The sequence below is a fragment of the Cygnus olor genome, chromosome 4, assembly GCF_009769625.2.
Source record: "Cygnus olor isolate bCygOlo1 chromosome 4, bCygOlo1.pri.v2, whole genome shotgun sequence".
NCBI lineage: Eukaryota > Metazoa > Chordata > Aves > Anseriformes > Anatidae > Cygnus > Cygnus olor.
This window is the reverse complement of record NC_049172.1, coordinates 43,564,481-43,583,671: the sequence shown is the minus strand read 5'-3', so window position 1 is coordinate 43,583,671 and position 19,191 is coordinate 43,564,481. Positions and strand designations below refer to the sequence as shown.

General features: G+C 39.1%; 1 protein-coding gene across 3 annotated transcripts in view; it reads left to right on the top strand.

The window, feature by feature from the left end:
- The window catches only part of SPATA5 (spermatogenesis associated 5), a 189,810-nt gene that overhangs the window by 53,995 nt on the left and 116,624 nt on the right, over window positions 1-19,191 (top strand). For all 3 annotated transcript variants that reach the window (XM_040556385.1, XM_040556387.1, XM_040556386.1), the window contains exon 14: window positions 1,987-2,113. In XM_040556385.1, the coding sequence (XP_040412319.1) occupies window positions 1,987-2,113 (127 nt within the window). The remainder of the gene's footprint in view (window positions 1-1,986; window positions 2,114-19,191) is intronic.

Genomic DNA, 19,191 nt, shown 5'->3' with positions numbered 1-19,191 from the left:
TATTATAACCCCTCAAAGATATTTTCCAGGCTAGGTCTGATAAGTTAACTGTTTTGCTCTGGAAAATTACAGAACCAGTTGTAGAATGGGAAAGTTGGAGAGATTATTAGGAGAAAATCTATTGCTTCGCCTCCGAGGTGTTTGGGAAGCTGCAGCAGCTCTGTGGCTAAGTGGGTGCCTCTGGTGCCACATCCACCGGGAAAGCTCTGAACGCTTCTATTTCAGAATGAATATTGCTTTTCAGAAATCAGGAGACTTATTTTGTTAAATTGTACTGGAAAACGTCCGTTTGAGGGTGGAAAAAGTGAAGTTGCCCAGCACGCAGAGAGGGAAGCGGCACCAGCAGCCCCTTCCCAAGGGCAAAGGGAGAAGTGTGGCTGTGGGCTTTTTCCCCCCAAATGGCACAGGTGTGTGTGGAGGCAGCTGATGTCTGAGCAGTGCCAGGAGCCCTAACTGTGGCTGCCGACAGTGGGGGGCAAAAGCCGGGCTCACGGGGGCTTCACTTCCAGCACCCAGGCGCCAGGAGGAGCTTTGGGGTTGCTTGCCCACAGCCTGGCACCACAGCAGGCACACATCCTGCTCCTTCCGAGCACCGTCCTGGTGATGGGGCAGCTTTTCTCAGCTTTTCTTGCTTTGTTTCTCTCATTTCCTCTTTTTTTTTTGTTTGTCCTTCCCTCCTCCACCACCTCTCTGACTAGGGGAGAACTGACATCTGTTTACATTATTCCTATAGCTAATGCAGGCTGTAATACACTTCTTCTATAAATACATACTGAAACACACAGTTTCATCTGTATGTACCTAGAGCTTGGCACTGAAAGGAACACCCATACATCGTTGGTGTAGTGCATCTGTATCTGAGCATATACAGTTATCCGTGTGCAGTCCCAGTGTCTCTTAGGCACAGCACCTTTTCAAAAGTAAAACATGAGGTGACGTGCAGTCACCTATTTTTATAATATTTCAGAAATAAAGCCTCTTTATGGAGAATGAGGAAGATGGGATAGTGTAAAGAACACAGCTGTTCATAAGATTTATTACTTATTGCAACATAGGTCCTTGGTCCCTTGGTGTGATTTATGCATTGTCTTCTGCATCCTTCATTATTCATGTGAATATATGCACGCACGCGTGCATATATATATATGTGCACGCATACATGATAAATGTCTAGGAAGAAGGTGGTACATCACTTATTCTTTTTAAGATGTTAGAAGATTTAATGAAAGTGAGTTTATTTCTGTGATGTTTTGCTACATATATTTAAGCAATTCAAGCAATTTGCTGTGAACATTGACATTACCAGAGTTAATTCCAGACTAAAATAAATAAATAAAGCTTAAAATAGTTTATGCCTGGCCTGTTTAGGTTTTTCACATATTGGCGATTTCAAAACTGGAACTTTCTGTTTCTTTTTTTTTTTTTCCTGGTATCTGGAAAATCAACTGACCTAAGGACTGACAATGCCATTATGAAGGAGTTGGTCAGCACTCAATTTTTACTCGTTTGATGGGAAGAATACAAAAACGTAGAGCAACTCTGCAAAATACATAACTACCTAATTTTTATACTTCATGGGTTGGTGTAAGCACTGACTTGGATGGTGCTGAAAACTAAAGTTTGTTTGACTAGTAAAAAATCTGCATGGATTCAGTTGTTATAAAAATGTTTATTCCAGACATCCACATTGTGTTAAATCTTTATAGCCTATACAGCAGGGTAGAAAGTAGCAAACCTCAGTTGCTTTTGAAAGATGGCGTGTTATTGAGAAAGGACTAATTCTCTAATTTGCATTTTCTCACTTCATATGACTGATTATTTTGCCTTCAGCTGTTTAAGGTGAAAATAAACGTCAGAATTAAAATAAAGAGAAACTAAGTTTCTGTTGAAACGCTTCTGAAAATTGAAAAGAAAAATGTATTCTTCCTTTTCTCCAAATTTCTGGGAAGGGCAAACTAATGCTAATACTAATTGTTTTTCAATCAGCTCTTCAGGTGCTGGAAATGTAGCAGACCGTGTCTTGGCTCAGTTGTTAACGGAAATGGATGGGATAGAGCAGCTGAAGGACGTGACAATTTTGGCAGCTACAAACAGACCGGACATGATAGACAAGGTACAAATAGATGCAGGGTGGTATATACTGTTCTCTTGAGAAGACCAGTTTCTGGAATAATTCAGTTCTCTTTGTTTACTCTCCAAACTGTTGTCTAATAAATTAATGATTAAGAGTAGATGTTGGGAAATGGTGACAAGGTAAAGGAAAGGTTCATGTCCCTGCCTTTTTTTTTTCCCTCTTACAAAATTTTAACAGAAACAAAATGTTCTGTGACATTTAAGTATCTGTTTCCTAGAAGAAATTATTCCTAAATCAAGCTCATTGAACTTGTGCAACAACATTTCTGTCAAACTGCTTTTGTGGGTTTTGCTTCTGTTGTGTTTGTTTATGCAAGGGTTTGCTGGACTGTCGGTTTCATTAGTTACTTCCTTTCAAAAGATTAAGCATCTCCTTGGTGCTACTCGCCTGCTGCCAGCAGTAGGGGTTCCAACTGCAGACAGTGCAGTTTCTCCTTAGGTCTCACAGCAGCTCTTCTGGAGCACAAGTTTGTAAAAACGAAAGGGTTGTAACACAGCAGAAGGCCTCCAAACACAAAACCAACCCAGCAGCCCTCTAGAAAATCCACTTTAAAACAGTCTGTTGCTGCTGGGTCTTCTCACAGCTAAGCGCAGCAGATGGACTGGTCTGGAGTGATTTCCTTTGATATGTTTTGTAGCATTGGTAAGGTTCTTTATTCTACAGTTTGTCACCTTCACAACATTCATAATTTGATGACAAGCTAATGAAATTTATTTTTCCTGATCTTTAATAGTGTTTCTTAAAAGTTTTATACATATTTTCCATGTTCCATTTTAAGATATTTCTGGAATAGTGTTTTTTCTGCTGGTGTTGGAGCATTCAGGCATAAAATAGGTACAAATGCATGCTTTTAAAGTAAGGTTCATTTACACATGAAGTCTTGAGGAAAAATAAAACTGTATTTTGGCTCCTGAACACAGCCTCTTTCCTTTTGAACTGAAGGAAGCCACCCAGCTGACAGTGACCTGATAAACGTTCATTTTTGTTAGAATTTTCTAGGTATATGTCAACTGTATTTCCATCACTGATGCAAACTCAGATCTCTTAAAGACGTGGCTGAAAGTTTTTATTTTCATCTGATGGTAAAAACTTGACTTCTGTGCATCTGAATTTGGTGAGGTTGATGAGGGGAGCTGTTGCTTCTGAAAAGACCTGTTGATATATCCACTTTTCTAGGAATACTTTGTTTTAACTAAAAGCCAGGAGATGGAGAGGAATAGCATATCACAGAATAGGTGGCCCAGTCAGAGGAGAGATGGGCTTACGCAGGGATGAGCTAGGTCCTGCAGTGTCACTGAATCAAGGCACCAGTGATACTTGCAGCCAGAAAGGATGAACAGATAACGTGTTGTGGAAACTGCTCTGTCAACTCCACCTTCTTTCCTTTCTTGGGTTTATCAGCAACATCTGAAAGCTCTGTGGGTAACAACCTGTAGTAGTCACCACAGGGAAGACTTTTAGGCATTGTGGAGGCTGAGAGGAAGAATATTATACATATGCGTCCCTGCAGAGTGTTAAGGAACTCCCATGGTACAGGGCTGGAAGAAAGGAAACGTAGAACAAGCAGCACGCTTGTGTTCGTATGGCAGTGTTAGGCTGGTAGATTTTAACCCCAATAAAGCTGTTAGTCCTGACCCTAAACGTAAAGAAAAGGTCTATGCTGCATGAGACAGTGCCCCTCAGAGTAGCAAGTTGTGTGATTATAGAAATTGTATTAGCGAGAAACCATAAATGGGTGTTTAAGATATTTTTATACTATTTTTGCTAAGATATAAAGGAAAAAAAAAGTTCTGATAACTTTGCAGAAAGAGTTCACTTATAGAATAACAGAGCAAAATTTCACCAATCCGGAGAAGGGGTTTACACTGATGTTTAAAGGGAGCGGAGAATCACATTTGTGTTGGTATAATGCTCATCATGCTTCATCCAGGCCACACAGGCTACCCCAGTGCAATAGTTGCACATTTTCTTCCCCAGAAAAAAAAAAAGAAGACTGACACCAGAAAGCATTTGTATTATGACCTTCACTTAATGGGCAGTCTTTCAGTCTGGGTTTATAGTGATGCCCTTGAATGTGTAAAATTTTATTAAATCAATTAATATTTTGTATTGAATAGTAGTTCAACAATGTAGTACAATAAATAAGTGTCCTCTTTGCATAGATGTATTGTGACTGTACGGTAATTTTTAATGCATGAACTTTACATGTTATAGAAAGCCACAAGGCAATTCATATTCTTTACTTCCAGGTACTGAGAATATGTTGGGTATAGTTTTTTATGACTATGTTTTAGATTTTCAAACCAAGAAATGTTTGAGGAGTGCATGCTTTGTAAGTTTTAAATACTTACAAAATTGGTAATAATTGATTCAATCTTCATTTATGTCTGCTTCTTAATTGATAAATATGTGATGATTAATCTTCTGCACTTTTGAGAAAAGCACATGGGAATATCACATGTAAGGGTATTCCCCTGAGCCTAGTGCAGACACTGTCATCCCTGCAAACACTACATTGTGTTGCTTTTGTATGGTGAGTAGTTTTGAGTCAGCCTTTATAGAGTTATGTTTAATTTTAAACTTGTTTTGACTTGTTACAAATGTCTGTTAATAAGAAAATTTCTCTAAGATGTCATGATTTAATTGAAATATTATTTCACCCTCAAGTTGTGTCCTGTGTTTGTAGCACTTAGCTACTTTGCATCCCATTCATGCGATGCTGAAGATATTTGGGGATAGTTTCCTTTATTTTTGTAAGAAAACAAAACCAGCACATACCGTTTTCATCCCGTGTATGATGCAGGAAGAGCAGTTTCTTCTAGAAGGGAGATATTCTGGAACAAGATGTTCTGAACACTCTTTGAAAGTGATACAGAAACATAGCACTCTGAGTCAGTAATAATAGTAAAACTTCCCTTCTATTCTTGATTTATTTATTTATTTTACTCTAGACGTAGAATTGATGAGCAATAGTAGGAAAAATATTTTTATTTTTGGTGACTTCTACATTCAAGAGTGATTTTTTATGCCTAAAAAAAATTTCCAGTAGTTTTATGGAGCTGCTTGTGATTCAGAGCTTTTCTGTATTCAGATATCAGTTGGCCTAACAAGAGATTTCACTTATGACTGCAAACCTCACATAAGATATTTTGAGCACCATGGATATTTAGATTAGCTTGAATTAAACGTCTTATGCAGACATACATGGATGAACTTTCTGGTGTAGTCCAAGAGATTTCCACGAAAGAAAACCTATGCAAGTTCAACAGGATTTTGTGGCCTTTTTTTCTCTTGCAATGGTACCTCTGTTTTGCAAGACTTTTAATACCGGGCTTAATTCTTGGGTGAGAAGGGTGAATTGCTATCATTATCTGCCCTTGCAGATATCTTTCTCCTCTTCAGCAGAATTTCGATCTCCCTTAGCCAGGGTATGTAATGAAGGAAGGGAGGCTGTCAGATCCTCGGGGACCTTGGTGAATGTTTCAGCACAGGAAGCAAGATGCGTGCTGCTGCAGCATCAGATAGTTTTACCTCCTGCTGGGTCAAATTTGAATGTCAAACACATTAGCTGAGATGTAAAACACGAGGCGCTGAGTGAAGTGATGGCCTGTGGTATAGGATGACATCCTGGTGCTCCTGACAGCTTCACTTCTCCTTGTCATGGGGTGCAGAAAAGATGTATCCTCAAATATTCTATTTGCATAAGAATGACAGGATGTGATAGGACAAACGAAGATTAACGAGATGCTGTGCCGTCAGTGTTGCCTATTGTCTCTAGATTGATGATGGTCTGGATTTCATCGGTGTTCGTGGGCTCAAATCAGAAACTGTACTGGTACAGTGAATACCGAAGAACTGGATCTTTAAAAATGCTGGTTTAGTGCAGGGGAACTTGGCTTCTCATCTTGAAGTATCCTGCGTGCTAGTATAAGAGCATGTGCTCTGTGGTTTGTGCCAGCACAGAGGATTTTTGCTGCCTCCTTTTGCACTTTTATTTTGCTTTCAAAAACTTTGTACTCCCCAGCCTTCCTCCTCACTTTCTTTCTCTACCTTCACCCCCAAGGCTTGGGTCCATGCTGTTCTGCAGAGAAGCACTAGAGAAGCCCTGTTGGCTTCAATGTATTAGTCACTGGGGTTGAATTCAGCTTATTTAGTTTAAGAATTGTGTGGATACTGAGTTGTCTGTTCTGCTTATGTGAACAAAATAAAACTGCAGCCTGTATTCTTCCTAGCAACTGCCAAGTATGGTGAAAGAGAATAAAAGTCTCTTCCCCTGTGGTTCATTTGGGTTTTGGATGAGTTCTTTTGGTCAGAAAAGTCAAACAGAGGTTCAACAAGTTGATCTGACCCTTAAAATGTTGATTACTGTGTAGCTTTGGGACAACCTTAACTTAAAGTGGCTTGTTTTGATGAAAATAAAAAAAATGCATGATAGAGCCATTTGGCAGAATCAGTAAAGAAATTATAATTTCTTGCCTGCAGCAAAAGTAAATAATCTTTCCTCTTTAAAAACATCAAAGTTCTGTCTTTCTGAAGGCTTATGGAAGAAATTCAAATATTTCGGTTTGCCGTTTTACAAGTTAAAAGAAATAGGAAAGAATCTTGCATATTTATTCCTTATTGTCTGGCAATGTGTGTGTGCTGTTATAAAGCAGGTGACACTGCAAGCATGCTTAGCAGTCAGATGCAGTGGCACTAACTCAGCTCACTGCCATGTTCTATATTCTTATATTTACATATTTACCTATCTGTGATACCCGTTTTGGTCAGATATGTTTTACGAAAGGGCCTTCCTGTGTTACAGCCTGACTTGGTAGGATTTCAGTCTTCCCAAATACGGTGTGGGACTGTGGAGTTAGGAGCCGCGTTACCCACCAGCTGTGTGCTGTGTTCCTCTCTGTAACCCCCTGCCCTGAAGATTGGTCCAAGATCATAGCTCCAGGTTGGAAGGGGCCCTGGGGGTCTCTTGGTCCAAACTCCTGCTTGGGCAGGGCCAACTTCAGTGTTGCTCAGGGCTCGTCCAGGAGACCTCTGAGTTTCTCCAAGGATGGAGATTTCTCAGCCTCTCTGGGCACCTGCTCCATGTTTGACCATCCTCACCATGAAGAGTGTGTTTCTTTCTTTTCCTTCTATCTAGCAGTCTAGCTTGCTGCAACCTGTGCCTCTCGCCCTGGTGTGTACCTCTGAGAAGAGGCTGGTGCCATCAGCTCTACGAACCATCCTACCTCTCCCTGCTGCTTTAGGTACTTCAACATGGGTAGAATTGTACATAGAATTGTGAAGGGGAACTGCTAAACGGCTTTAGGACTCTAGAGAGGGAAATTTAAGTATTTCTGCCTGTTCATCGTGCTCTGCATTGGGTTTGGTTTGAGGAGAAGCAGTCAGGTGAGCTGAGTCCCAGCCGGGGAGCTGGGATATGCCTCTGACTGCCACTTCTCAGTATTGCCTCTATGCCGATTTCATCCAGGTTTGGAAGACCAGTGGCACAAGAATTGGGTGCCTTTTAGAAGGAGACAGCGTTGGGATATGTAAGGCTTGGCAAAATATTTCATGATAGTTGGATAAACTAGTACCAAGTAAACACCAGTTAGTTAGAGTGAAATCTTGTTATTTATTTGATTTGGTACTGCTAGGTTACTAGAGTAACCTACTCCATTCTGGGGACCACTGGGGATAACTAACAAGTAATTTTTTAAACTACATGCCTTGCCTGATATCATATTACTGAAATCAGTCTTCATTTGTATATGGGCTTTGTAGTCATCACTAGAATAGGACAGGTGGGAATGTATTTCAGAATAGCAATCAAAGCATGTAAATGCAATCACCATGCCTCTCCATACTGCTGAACCATTATTTTTTTTTCTTTTTTCAAATATATATATATTTTTTTTACTTTAAACACTGAAATGCCTCTCTGCTCGTCAAAGGGCACTCCTCATATTATTCTAAAGCCCTGGGATTAAAAATAGAGGAGAGAGATTTTGTGTCTTGTGACTTTTTAGTCAGCCAGCACCTAGAGTGCTTACATCATTTTGCCCAGGTGCAAGCATGGTTCTTTGAAATAACAGAAGATGTGGGATTTCTTTTGAAGACAAGATTGTTCTGGAGCATATAATAAATTTTCAGAAAATGAAGCTTTAGGGAAAAATGATATCGAACTACATGCCATTGAAAAAAGGATCTGATATTCTGAAATCGTTTCACAATCTTGGCACCATCACATTTTCCTTCAACTGGTTTTCTCTGGTATGTGTTTGGGTTTTACCCTTAATGCTGTTAAACTTGCAATTCTGACCAGGGCCAAGAGGTGCTCTGGAAAGTAGCTGTTTCTCAGAGTCTAATCTTGCCATTACTAATATAAGTTGTTTACATTTTAGGGTGATTAAGAGCTTTATAAGTTTGTTTAAAAGAAGAAAGGTAAAAGAGTAAGTGAAATGATTTTAAGATTGTCACAAATTCTTTTCACCTGCCAAACTGAAAAGTCTAAATAGACACAGATGATGAGCACCGCTGTTTACTGGCCAAGACCTCTAAGTTGATGATTTGAGGCTGGATTGCAGAGCGAACCGAGAATCCCTAAAGAGCTTTACCACCCTGTTTGAATGTTGAGGCAGTTTCTGTGTTCGTGGGCATATTTATGAAGTTTCTCTTTAAGTCAAGAACTGGGTTTTAAGATTCACCTGAAGCTCTCTCCTCCCCACCCCCCTCGCTGATGAAAACTTTGTTTTCTCACCAGTACAGCAAATAAAATATTTCCAGGTGTGCAAAAGTGATTTTTGTTTCCAGCATCGATTGTCAGAGTGTGGAGGACTGAGTAGTAAATCAGCCTTAAGGCTGCTCTGGTTTTAAAAAACAAAATCTTAGTGGTGACAGCTGAAGAGCACAGTGACTTTTTCACTCAAGATTTATTACTTGCCTGAAAAGAAGGGTTGGAGGGAAAACTTGCTGGGCTGCATATTTTCTCCTTTAACAGATATAGTATAGGGCCAGGATAAATTGGCTTTATTTTGTCTGTGAAAACATACAACTAAACAGTGTATGTAAAAATATAATAGTTTTACTTCAAATAGAACAGAAAAGTAAATATGCCTGCTCTTATTCTTTATAACGGAAAGCATTCCTTACATTGACAAAGTCGTGTATTTTAGCATCACTAATAACTTCCATAAACTTCTCTGCAACACGTGCCAGAAAACTGATTTGAAGGTATCAAGGCGTATTTATTTCATTTGGAAAAGTAAAAAAAAAAAAAAATAAATAAATAAAGGGAGGGTAAAGGCCATGGGCCAAAGTTTGTTCTTATTCGTACCTCCCAGCCTCATGAAGTCCAGATGAGGAGCACAACAGGTCAGAAAGCGTCCAACTTATTAACAAAGCAGGAAATTTGAAAGGTTCTCAGACTGGTCTGTGTGTGAATAGCATCCTCAGTTCAATGAGTCTGTAACGGTGATACCAGATTGTTATGTGGTTTTATGTTTCTTTCTTTCAATTGTATCATGAAAATGATGCTAAGAGAACATGAGAACGTATGTTTTGAGGTTAACATGAATCGTACCTCTAAAAATGAAGTGGATTTGAGCAGTACCTATAAACGAGGTATAAAATCCTAAACATTGGGTTAGGTCATCTGTATTCTTCATGTGCGTTTAGTGCGAAACAAAGCACCTTTATCTAGAGAAGCAATACCAATTTTATGGTGAAGTTTCATGTACCTGTACAGTGAGTTTTAACCCCTAAAACTTGTGCAACTGCTTGTAAAGGCACAGGTTTTAGCTTCCTATGTGAATTACTTGAGAACAGCCCACGGGATGCTAACCTCTTCCTGCTAAATCCTTCCTATTTGCTCGTGTCAAGTGTTGGGGTCGCGTGGAGGAGGGTGCAGCTGGGGTGCTGGGCTTGGCTCGGTTCCTGAGGGAGCATCCTCAGGAGCTGTCGAGGCCTCGGTGACGTGTGGCTGGGGATCAGTGCTCCATGGCAGATGAGCAAAGCGCAGCGAAGCGTATTTCACAGTCAATGTGTTGGACGGCATGAGTCTCGTTATATTTAATAAGCTTCATTAGGGTAGCGATAACAGTTAAGGAAGAGACGTTCCAAGAGGACTTGCTTTTTAAATATTTGTGGAATGACTCTGGAAAGGATGTTAGTGTGGTCCTTTGAGCTACAGAGCTAGAGCAATGGCCGCAATTAGCGTACTTGGGCTGTGGCCACAGACCCATTTAGGGCTTGGTTTGCGCTTGGTCTTCTGCCCAGCCTTCCTCTTTGTGGATGAAGCGTGCAGTATGCATGTAGTTTTTTGTGTATGCTATATTAAAATCGCAGTACAGAGCGTGTTGTGCTTGTTGAGCACTCGTGAATTCAGAACTGCCATAGGTGAGGTTTCATGTACAACCTCCGTTCACTCTTCGTTGTGCATGTGCATCATCATGCCATCTTTAATTACCTTAATTAAAGTGTTATTCATTGTGCATGATTAATTAAATTGCATTAATTTAGAAAATTATTTTTACAAGTCATTATGATGGCCTCTGCTTTAATTGCCCTACTACTCACATTTCCTTACGTTTAAGAGCTTTGATTTACACTGTTTCAAATCAGGTGAACAATTACTAGTTTCTGGAGTGAGCATCCAGAGCCCCTGGTGTAGTATCCTATTGGTATCTTCATGGTTATCAGCAGTACAGGACCCTCTAAGTCTGCCATAGAAAACTTGTTTGCTTGAAATAATTGGTAAATTGACAACAGTATTCAACTCCTTTGCTGTTCTTTGTGGTGCCTACTAGGCGAGAATGGGACTTTCACCTGCTATCCAAGATGTTTTCTGAGAATATAGGAATAGGTAGATAAATGACTTTTTCAGTAGTAATGTTTCTTCTAATGTTCCATAGCCGTTAAGTCTTTCCTCGTATTCTTTCCTCGTGTCATCTCCATATTCAGTTTGCCTTCTCTCTCTTTATCCAGTATCTTCTTGGCTTGTTTTTCCTTTATCTCCTGACCTCTTGACCTTCAGCAAACTATCATCTATCCTCAGTATGATCCTTGCTCCTAGTTTTTTCGCTCCATTGATGTCAACTTTTTCGCCTGTTCTTGCATGTGTTTTGTTTTTCACAGTCTTTCTCCCAAAATCTGTAGTTCTTCTCAGTCATCTGAATAATCTCCCCAGGTTTCTATCTCATTTGATCTGCCTGCCCTGCCAGGATTCTCCATTTCTGTTTCCTTCGGGGTTCCCATAATTAGTCCTTTCTTAATCAGCCTTGGTTTTGCCCCAGTGTTCAAACTCTTGGTTTCAGTGTTTTCATTCCTCATATCTGTCTCTTGTTCCTTCCAGTGTCAGCTCTGGTATCCTCTTTCTCCTCCTCCTGCTTGACTAGATTCAGGCAACTCCAGTGAGAGGAGAGGTCATTTTCCTGCTGTAATTTTGGGAGCCTGGATGCAACATGGCCTGCAGACTCCTTGAGTCTTGGTAGTTTCAGTCTTTCAGTGGTCAAAACTTGGAAAATGTATCTGCTAAATGTCAAGAAACCTCACAAAGCTTTTTCAAATTAAGATGTTTCAAATCCTCCTAACGTGGTCAGATCTCAAGACCTCCCTCCAAAGGTTAGGGTGAAGTCATTTTATTAAGTTTTTAAAATTATAAACAAAGCGACATATTTTTCCTGGTCTCCTTCTCATGCAACAGCTGAAATGTTTTGACTGGAACATTACAAAACAAATCAGTTGAAGGCAGTCAGCCAGTTTGGAAAGGACAAGAAGGTCAAAGCTCATAATAGCATAAACTACTAAATGCGTGACCTTATAGAAGTCACCCATCATTTTACATAATAAAAAGTGCTGATACTTCTCTCTCCCCTAATAGAGTGAAAGATGTTTTAGTAAAAATGGAAGTCATGGTGAAGCAAAAGGCTTAGCATTGTCCGTACCCCTGGTTTTGTATTCATCTCACTTGAGTACAGCTTGGGACTATGCTGGGAGAGAGGAGCAGGAGGTGGCTGGTGTACAGTTTCACTGTTTGCTTGTACACGTTAAGGTGGTGACCTCTTATGTTTTAGTTTTAGGTTTAGAAAATCTCTGAACCTCAGAGCTTTATAATGAGCAAGTTGGAACATGATCAAACTTTCTACATTAGCAAGGGGCTCCGAAGAGCTGTTGAATGTAGGGATTAGTTGATATGCACTTGTTTCTCAGTAACGATATCGGTAAGCTTTTGGTTAAGGCTCTTTATGGATATTGGATGTTATCATTAGCCTATTCAGTTGATGAGTAGTATCTTTTTTGTGAAATTTCTACGGGGAGAAAGAAAAATAGGACTTTATAGGCAGTTTCCACTAGCTGTTTTTTTTTTTTCATGTTGAAAGAGCTCCAACTTTACATTTTATTTGCTCCAGCAGTGATAAAAGCTGATGTCTTGCACATCTAACGTACTGCTTAGGCACAAGTAGAAATACCAGTCGTGTGCAGTAAGTATAACAACAAAAGAGAATGGGTTTGTTTAAGAAAAACGTGTTCTTTCTATAAGATCTTAGTTATTAAAAAAAGACTTAACATCAAACTAAATGAATGCAGTACTGTAATAATATAGTATTAAAGAAAAAAGGAACGATCTGAGTCATTGATTCATAGTATATCATTTTCATAAGGTATGTGGAAGGTTTGTTATGCATATGTGCAGAAGCACAAAGCTAGGGCTCTGTTCTCATCCAAATGAGACATTAACATCTCTTGTGATCAGTGCAAGCTTGGTGGATGACTTTGTAGGTCACCAGAGTACCTCAGGGTTGCATATGCCAATGTAGTTTAATAACAAAAGCTTATTTGAAGCTCCGTGTATTTGATGTATTTACAACTGTAGAAACTGTCTCAGAATCACAAGTGTTTCCTAAATTTTTAAAATAGCCTAGAAAATCATGTAAACTACAAGGTCTTTGAAGCTGCTTGAGAGAGAAGTGTCTGAAAGTCAAATGCGTATTTTGATTCAGTGGTGCCAAGCAACGGTCGATACGAGTCCACTCTTCAGTTCTGAAAATCCGAAGTGACTGCTCCTTTTGGGGCTTGAGTCTGTTACACGTTCTTACTTAGCTGAAGAATTTAATTAAACAGGGTGTAGTTACTTCTTTTGTTGTAATTGCAAGTGCACACCATCCATGGTGAATTAAGCTTTGTGTTACAGAGAAGCATGTTTATGCCAGGCATACAGAAAAGAGTTTAAAACAGCTCTTGCTACTTCAGATAGGATGCATAGTTCATTTTCCCATTAATATCTTCATTCTAAATTATAATTCCAGCATAACAATTATATTATAAAAAGATATTTTGGGGAAGAGAAAAATCTGTTATGAAATTAATTGTATGCATTAAATTCACACTGCTAACTACTGGTATCTTTTCCCTGTAAACTCATATCAACACCTGTAACTTTGTAAAACAAGTCTTTTTCATTCCTATGCCCCTCCAGTTCTTTTTTTCCCCACATCTGCTTTGTTTTTTCCTGCACAGGGAGTTTTGCTTTGGAAACTGTGTTTGGAAACTGGGTTGGCAAGATGATAGAAAAGGATGACAGAACTTGTACCAATGCCACCAGAGGGGTTTTTTTAGGTGAAGACAAAGAGACAGAGAACTAATGAAGTATGATGATAAATAGAGGTAAATAAACCTGTTGAAACATTGGGCTGTTTCTTCAGAGGGTTGCAGCCATTGCTGGCTTAGACATTATGGCATGTGTATACGAATATGCTTCTGTGCCGCTTGCCAGAATACCTTCCAGAACCCTGCTAAGAGAAGGGAAGGCAAAGTAAGTACCTATCGCTTCACAGATGGAAGAGATAAAGTGAAACATCACTGCAGTGCTCTTGTTGATGTTTCATCGACAAGTCAAAAAAAAAAAAAAACACAAAAAAATCTGACAAAAAACAAAACCACCACCAATAAACAACAACAGAACAGCTCTGTGGGTATTTTAGAGCGTGTTTCCAAACAGAGGTGGTGATAATTTTTCTTATTTTCTCACAGAAGACTCATGATTTATGCTTTTCATTCCAAACTATGCCTCTGTTTCCTAGTTGTATGTTTCTCTGTGCTCTGTTTCTAGCAAAGCAGCTTGCTCTCAAAGTAGCTGATATGCAAATCTGAAACTTCACCTTTCCCTTGTGCACACCCTTCCACCTTGCTATGAAGTTATGTAATCCTTTCGTTAAAGTAAGTCAACTTCTGAAAAACTGGAATAGGTGAGCAAGGTGGCTCTATGCAAAATGAGAGGAAAGCCAACTGTTCCTTATACCAAAGCTTTTTTATGTCTTTGGTCATCCTTGCTGCCTTTTCCTGAACCTTTTCCAGATTTTCTATATCCTTTTTGAGAGAAATGCATACATTTGAGTGACTGCATACAATATCCAAGGATTGGGTGAAACGTGGATTTGTATGGGTGCGTAGTGGTGCTTTCTGTTTTCGTTCTTTACTCTGTTATTAGCAGTATGCAATTTTGAACACTTGATTTGCTTGTTTGACTGCAGCCAAGCATCAGGCTGAAGTTTTCATGACTGTTTGTTAAAACTAGAAAGTCTGTCTCTTAAGTGGTAATGGTTCATGGAAGCCTATCCTTTTATACGTGAATGGAAGATTGAATTTCCCATCTTCATCACTTCACATTTACTTTTACTGAATATTGTTCAGCTACGAAGTCTCCTGAGATTGTTGGAGGGTTCTTCACCCTCAGTCTTCCTCCTTGTTACTTTGAATAACTGTTTCATCAAAAGTCATGGCTCCTGTATTATATCATTTCTTTGGTATTAACCTTGATAAATGAGATGTAAATTTTATACAGGAAAAATAGATGAGACAAAAGGATCTGTATTGTGTCTCTATAGAGAGGTAACATAGGAAAGGCCTCTACCCTGCCAGTGCATGCTGTTATCTGAAGACAGTTCCTGAGAAGCACAGCTGGACTTGCTGAAAACAGAGTGAGAGATAAAGCATCGCACAATATAATGAACTTAGAGAATTTGAATTCCTTCACACTGTTGTACAAGGATTCCGAAAAGGAAGGGGAGAAAAACAATAAGCATGGCAATGTGTTTTCTTTCTACTCTGTCTTATTGTCAGAAATGACCACGTGAGGTGCAGGTTCTGGTGTTTATATCTCTGGAGTTAAGTCTTTTGACTGGAAAAAAAAAAATCATGGATTGGCTTCCAGCAGGCTGAGAAATCTATTGTTTTCTACAAAGCATGCTTTTCTGTTAGAGCAATTGCAAACTAGTCAGCATTTATTCAAAATAAGCATGCTATTTCAAGTAGAAGAAAAACAAAACAAGAAAAAAAGATATTTTTTCTTAAAGGGGAAAAAATATCCTAGAAGGAGGCTGTCTTCATACCACAGTCTACCTTGTCATTGTGTGGAGAACATGAGCGTGCCGACCTTTTCGTGAAGGTGGAAGTAGTGAAACAGCCAGCCAGTGGGGGCAACTAGCTGGTGTGGGAAAAAGGTATCTGTAAGAAAAACCATGTCTTTACGGTGGGCTCCCGTGCGTGCAGAAAAATGCTGAATGCCAGCCCAGTCTGGGGGGAAAAAAGCACGCCTGACAACGGTACAGCAAATGGAGGCTAGCACAGAATTGGGTCTTGTAGACGGAGAGAGTATATTTAAGATTGTAAATAGCTTAACTCTGCTCCAGAAGTTGTTTTTCTTAGCTGTGAATATTTTCTGCAGAAGTCACTGAGCGAGAAGAGGCAGCGTTAGCCAGTTCGCGAGGCAAGTCTTATTCCATTACTTAACAGGGAGGCACGTGAGATATGTAAGCAAGAACACACGCCAGGGTGTGTGTGTTCATCAGTCAACATATGAGGTGTGTGTAATTGGCAAACGCACACCTTGGAACATGTTACTGCACTTATAAAATGGCCATTTATTTTAGTTTTATTAAGGAATGCAAGTACTCTGTGCTAGCTTACAAAATTCTCTCTTAAATTGGAACACATTCTTTCATACATTAAATAGTGAAGTGTGTTAAAGTCTTTAAATACTTGGTTTAGTGTTTAAGTACTATTTTGATCTGATATCTGAGCTTCTGTATTGTCTTCATGCACTAACGATGCCTTTAGAGTGGGTGTGAGGAAATGTAACTGGCTTCGTCCTAAATTTCCCCACTGGTTCCTCTTTGTGCTTCTCTGAACTTCCTTGCCTACACTTAGAAACAATATAGTCCCCAGGAGAGCTAGAGTGCAGATCACATTCTTCAGCCAGAAGCATCGTCTTCACAGGATTTTACTCTTAATGGCTTGGTTTCGTGCAGCAGAATTCAAGACAGTTGATTTCTTAACTGAAAGGTCTGTCTTGGCTAGTTTCAGCAGCGCTGGCGTATGCTAAATAATGCACTTGTTTTTTTTTGTCATGCTTGTGTGTGCATTTTACTATCAGAATGCAGACTCGTGCATGAACAGGGAGGTATTTTATGTCATTGCTTCAACTGCCTGCTCTCCTAGAAGCGTTGTCGAGGGCAGGAACAGTGCAAGGGGTAGGTGTGAAGAGGAAATAGGCTGTGCTCCTCGCTGCAATTATGGCTAGCACAGCAGCTGTAGAAGAATGACACCTTATTGAAGACCTCTGTATCCTTTGTGCATCCTAGATAAGAGTGATCAAAATCGTGATGAAATCATGATGAAAGCAAGGCAAAATAACTGTAACTGCTGTAGAGACTATAACTGAGACATTAGGTGCTGTTCTGTGACTGCTTCTCAAGAATATTGCTGGTTAACATTCACAAAAACCAAAATCCTTCCCTTTTCTATGACTGTGCAGTCCCACTATGTCTGAGGAGATTTCAGAGTCATGACTGAAGGGGAATCCTCTTGCTTTCAAGTATGCTCCTTTTTATGCATAGTGCACAGAGAATGAAAAGCAAAGAACCCTCCCTGCCCAGCATCAAAGCTTTGTTTGCACGTTTGGTACTAGATCATTTGCAGGTTTTACAGAGAACAGGAATCTGTTTCATCATTGTTTTGAGCATGAAAACAGAATATGTTTCACATAAGATGCCACTTCACAAATAAAGAAATTGTTTAAGCAGACACATTTCCATAAAACGCTGTGTTTTTATGTGATCTGCCAGCAATGCTGTGACAACACAAGTAATTTAAGTTCTTAGAAAAGACGAAATTTGAATTGGACCATTAATGTTTTGAGACACTGAATACATTTTAAATGAAATTATTTTAATTAGTACTGTTCTAAGAGAATAAGAGTTGTGGTTTCATTCAGAATCACCAGCATTTGTGTACCTGGCGTGCCACCTGAAGTTCTGGGCTTGTAGAAAAATCTAAACTCCTTATGCAAATATCAGCCTGTTGTTTGTTGTTTTTTTTTTTTGTGGTGAGATTTCCATGAGTTTACTTTTTATTCAGATGGATCTTATAGAAATACTGTTACAGAATATCTCAACCTGGAACTTTGGTAAACTTGTTGGAACTCCTTCAGTCCACACTCAAACCTTTGTAACTGTTTTCTTTTCCTATAAGTCAAAGATTGCATTTTTTTTTTCCAATGCAGGAATCATTTATGCATATGTTTTACTTTAAAGCTAAGCAGATATTTGAATGTTTGCAGAACTGGAATTTCGGGAACTAGAAAAAGGTGACTAGGGTTCGTATCAGATCAGGCAAAAATATACCATGGATACAGACTGGGTTGAAACAGCCAGTGTTTTTGGCAATTCTGAACCCCTTTGGTTTTAACGCTGTCTACTTGGATACATATACTCACTTGATTTTTCTACTTGCTGACACTTATAGAAGCTAAAGTTGTGTAGCCAAGACAGCCATTCCTACATGGAACAGGAGAATAAACATTTTACTACTTCAGTTTCATCCTTGAGCACTAGTAATATGAACGTAACGGTGTGTTATACTGTTAAAAATAGTTTTGGTTAGAAAAATCTTTTGAAGTCCTGTCCTCATCCACGGTATGGTCATTTCCAAATGGGCTGGTGGGTTTGATTGTATTCTCATCTTGTATTGTCTCAGATTGTATTCTCATCATTTCAGGATCAGCAACCTGTTCAGCTCTTCAAGAAGTATAAGCTGTTTTGAAGGAACGAAAACAGCAAAATGAGAGTCCTGAAAGTGAATTTGTATTTTGTGTGTGAGATTGTTGTTTGTTTTTTTTTCATTTGAACGCAATGAAACTAGGACTTTATATAATATCAAATATTTTTGTGGCCAGATAGATTGTTGTGATTTTCACCCTTGCAGAGGAGTATGAAGGTACTCTATTACTATTTTATGTTTTCATTATTTTTTTTAATAGTTGCTACAGTTAGGTTTTTCTTTAAGAAGCAGCTGTTGTACCTGATTCTCTGTTTTATGATCACGATGGACTTGTTAGATGCTTTTGTTTCTGTAGTCATTGTATTCATACACACGGTTATTAAGTTTTTGTTTGTTGTTTGTCTGAAAATTAGCAAAAGCGTAACAGATATCAGGACAGTTGGTCTACTTTGTCTTTAAACATAAATACCTTCTACCTCTAATTCTCCATTTTTTTTGTAACCAAGATCTGGAAGGAGAAAACATTGAACATTTTGAAAGCTTTGTGCACATTTTCAAATGATGCCTCAGGTTCACAAAACATGGGATCAGCAGGTGGCAGTCAAACCAAAGTTCAATCTGTTAGCTTGCATGAAGATTTCAAAATACTGTGCATGTAAAAGACAGTAGAGAAAGGCAGACTGTGTGACTGAGTTGTGGCAGAAGAGATGTTCTTATGCATTGGTAAACAGATATAGGTTTGTCAGACCTTAGGAGAAGAGGAGCCTTGATTTCTGCCCATCTGGGATTTGCATGTGGTTTTATTTCACGTCTTTGTACTTAGGAAGCTCTTGATTGTTTTTTTTTCACTGCAGCTGTGACTGTTTTGCAAAGAACAAACTGGTGATTGGGTTGCCTTACTTGTATTCTAGAAGTCTGTCTATTTAAGAATATTTTGTTATCCCACATGTGTGGGGAAAGAGCTTTACTTTTATGCCTGGAGTGTCTGTCTCAGAATGGGGTAATATGTTTTTTATTAATTAGTT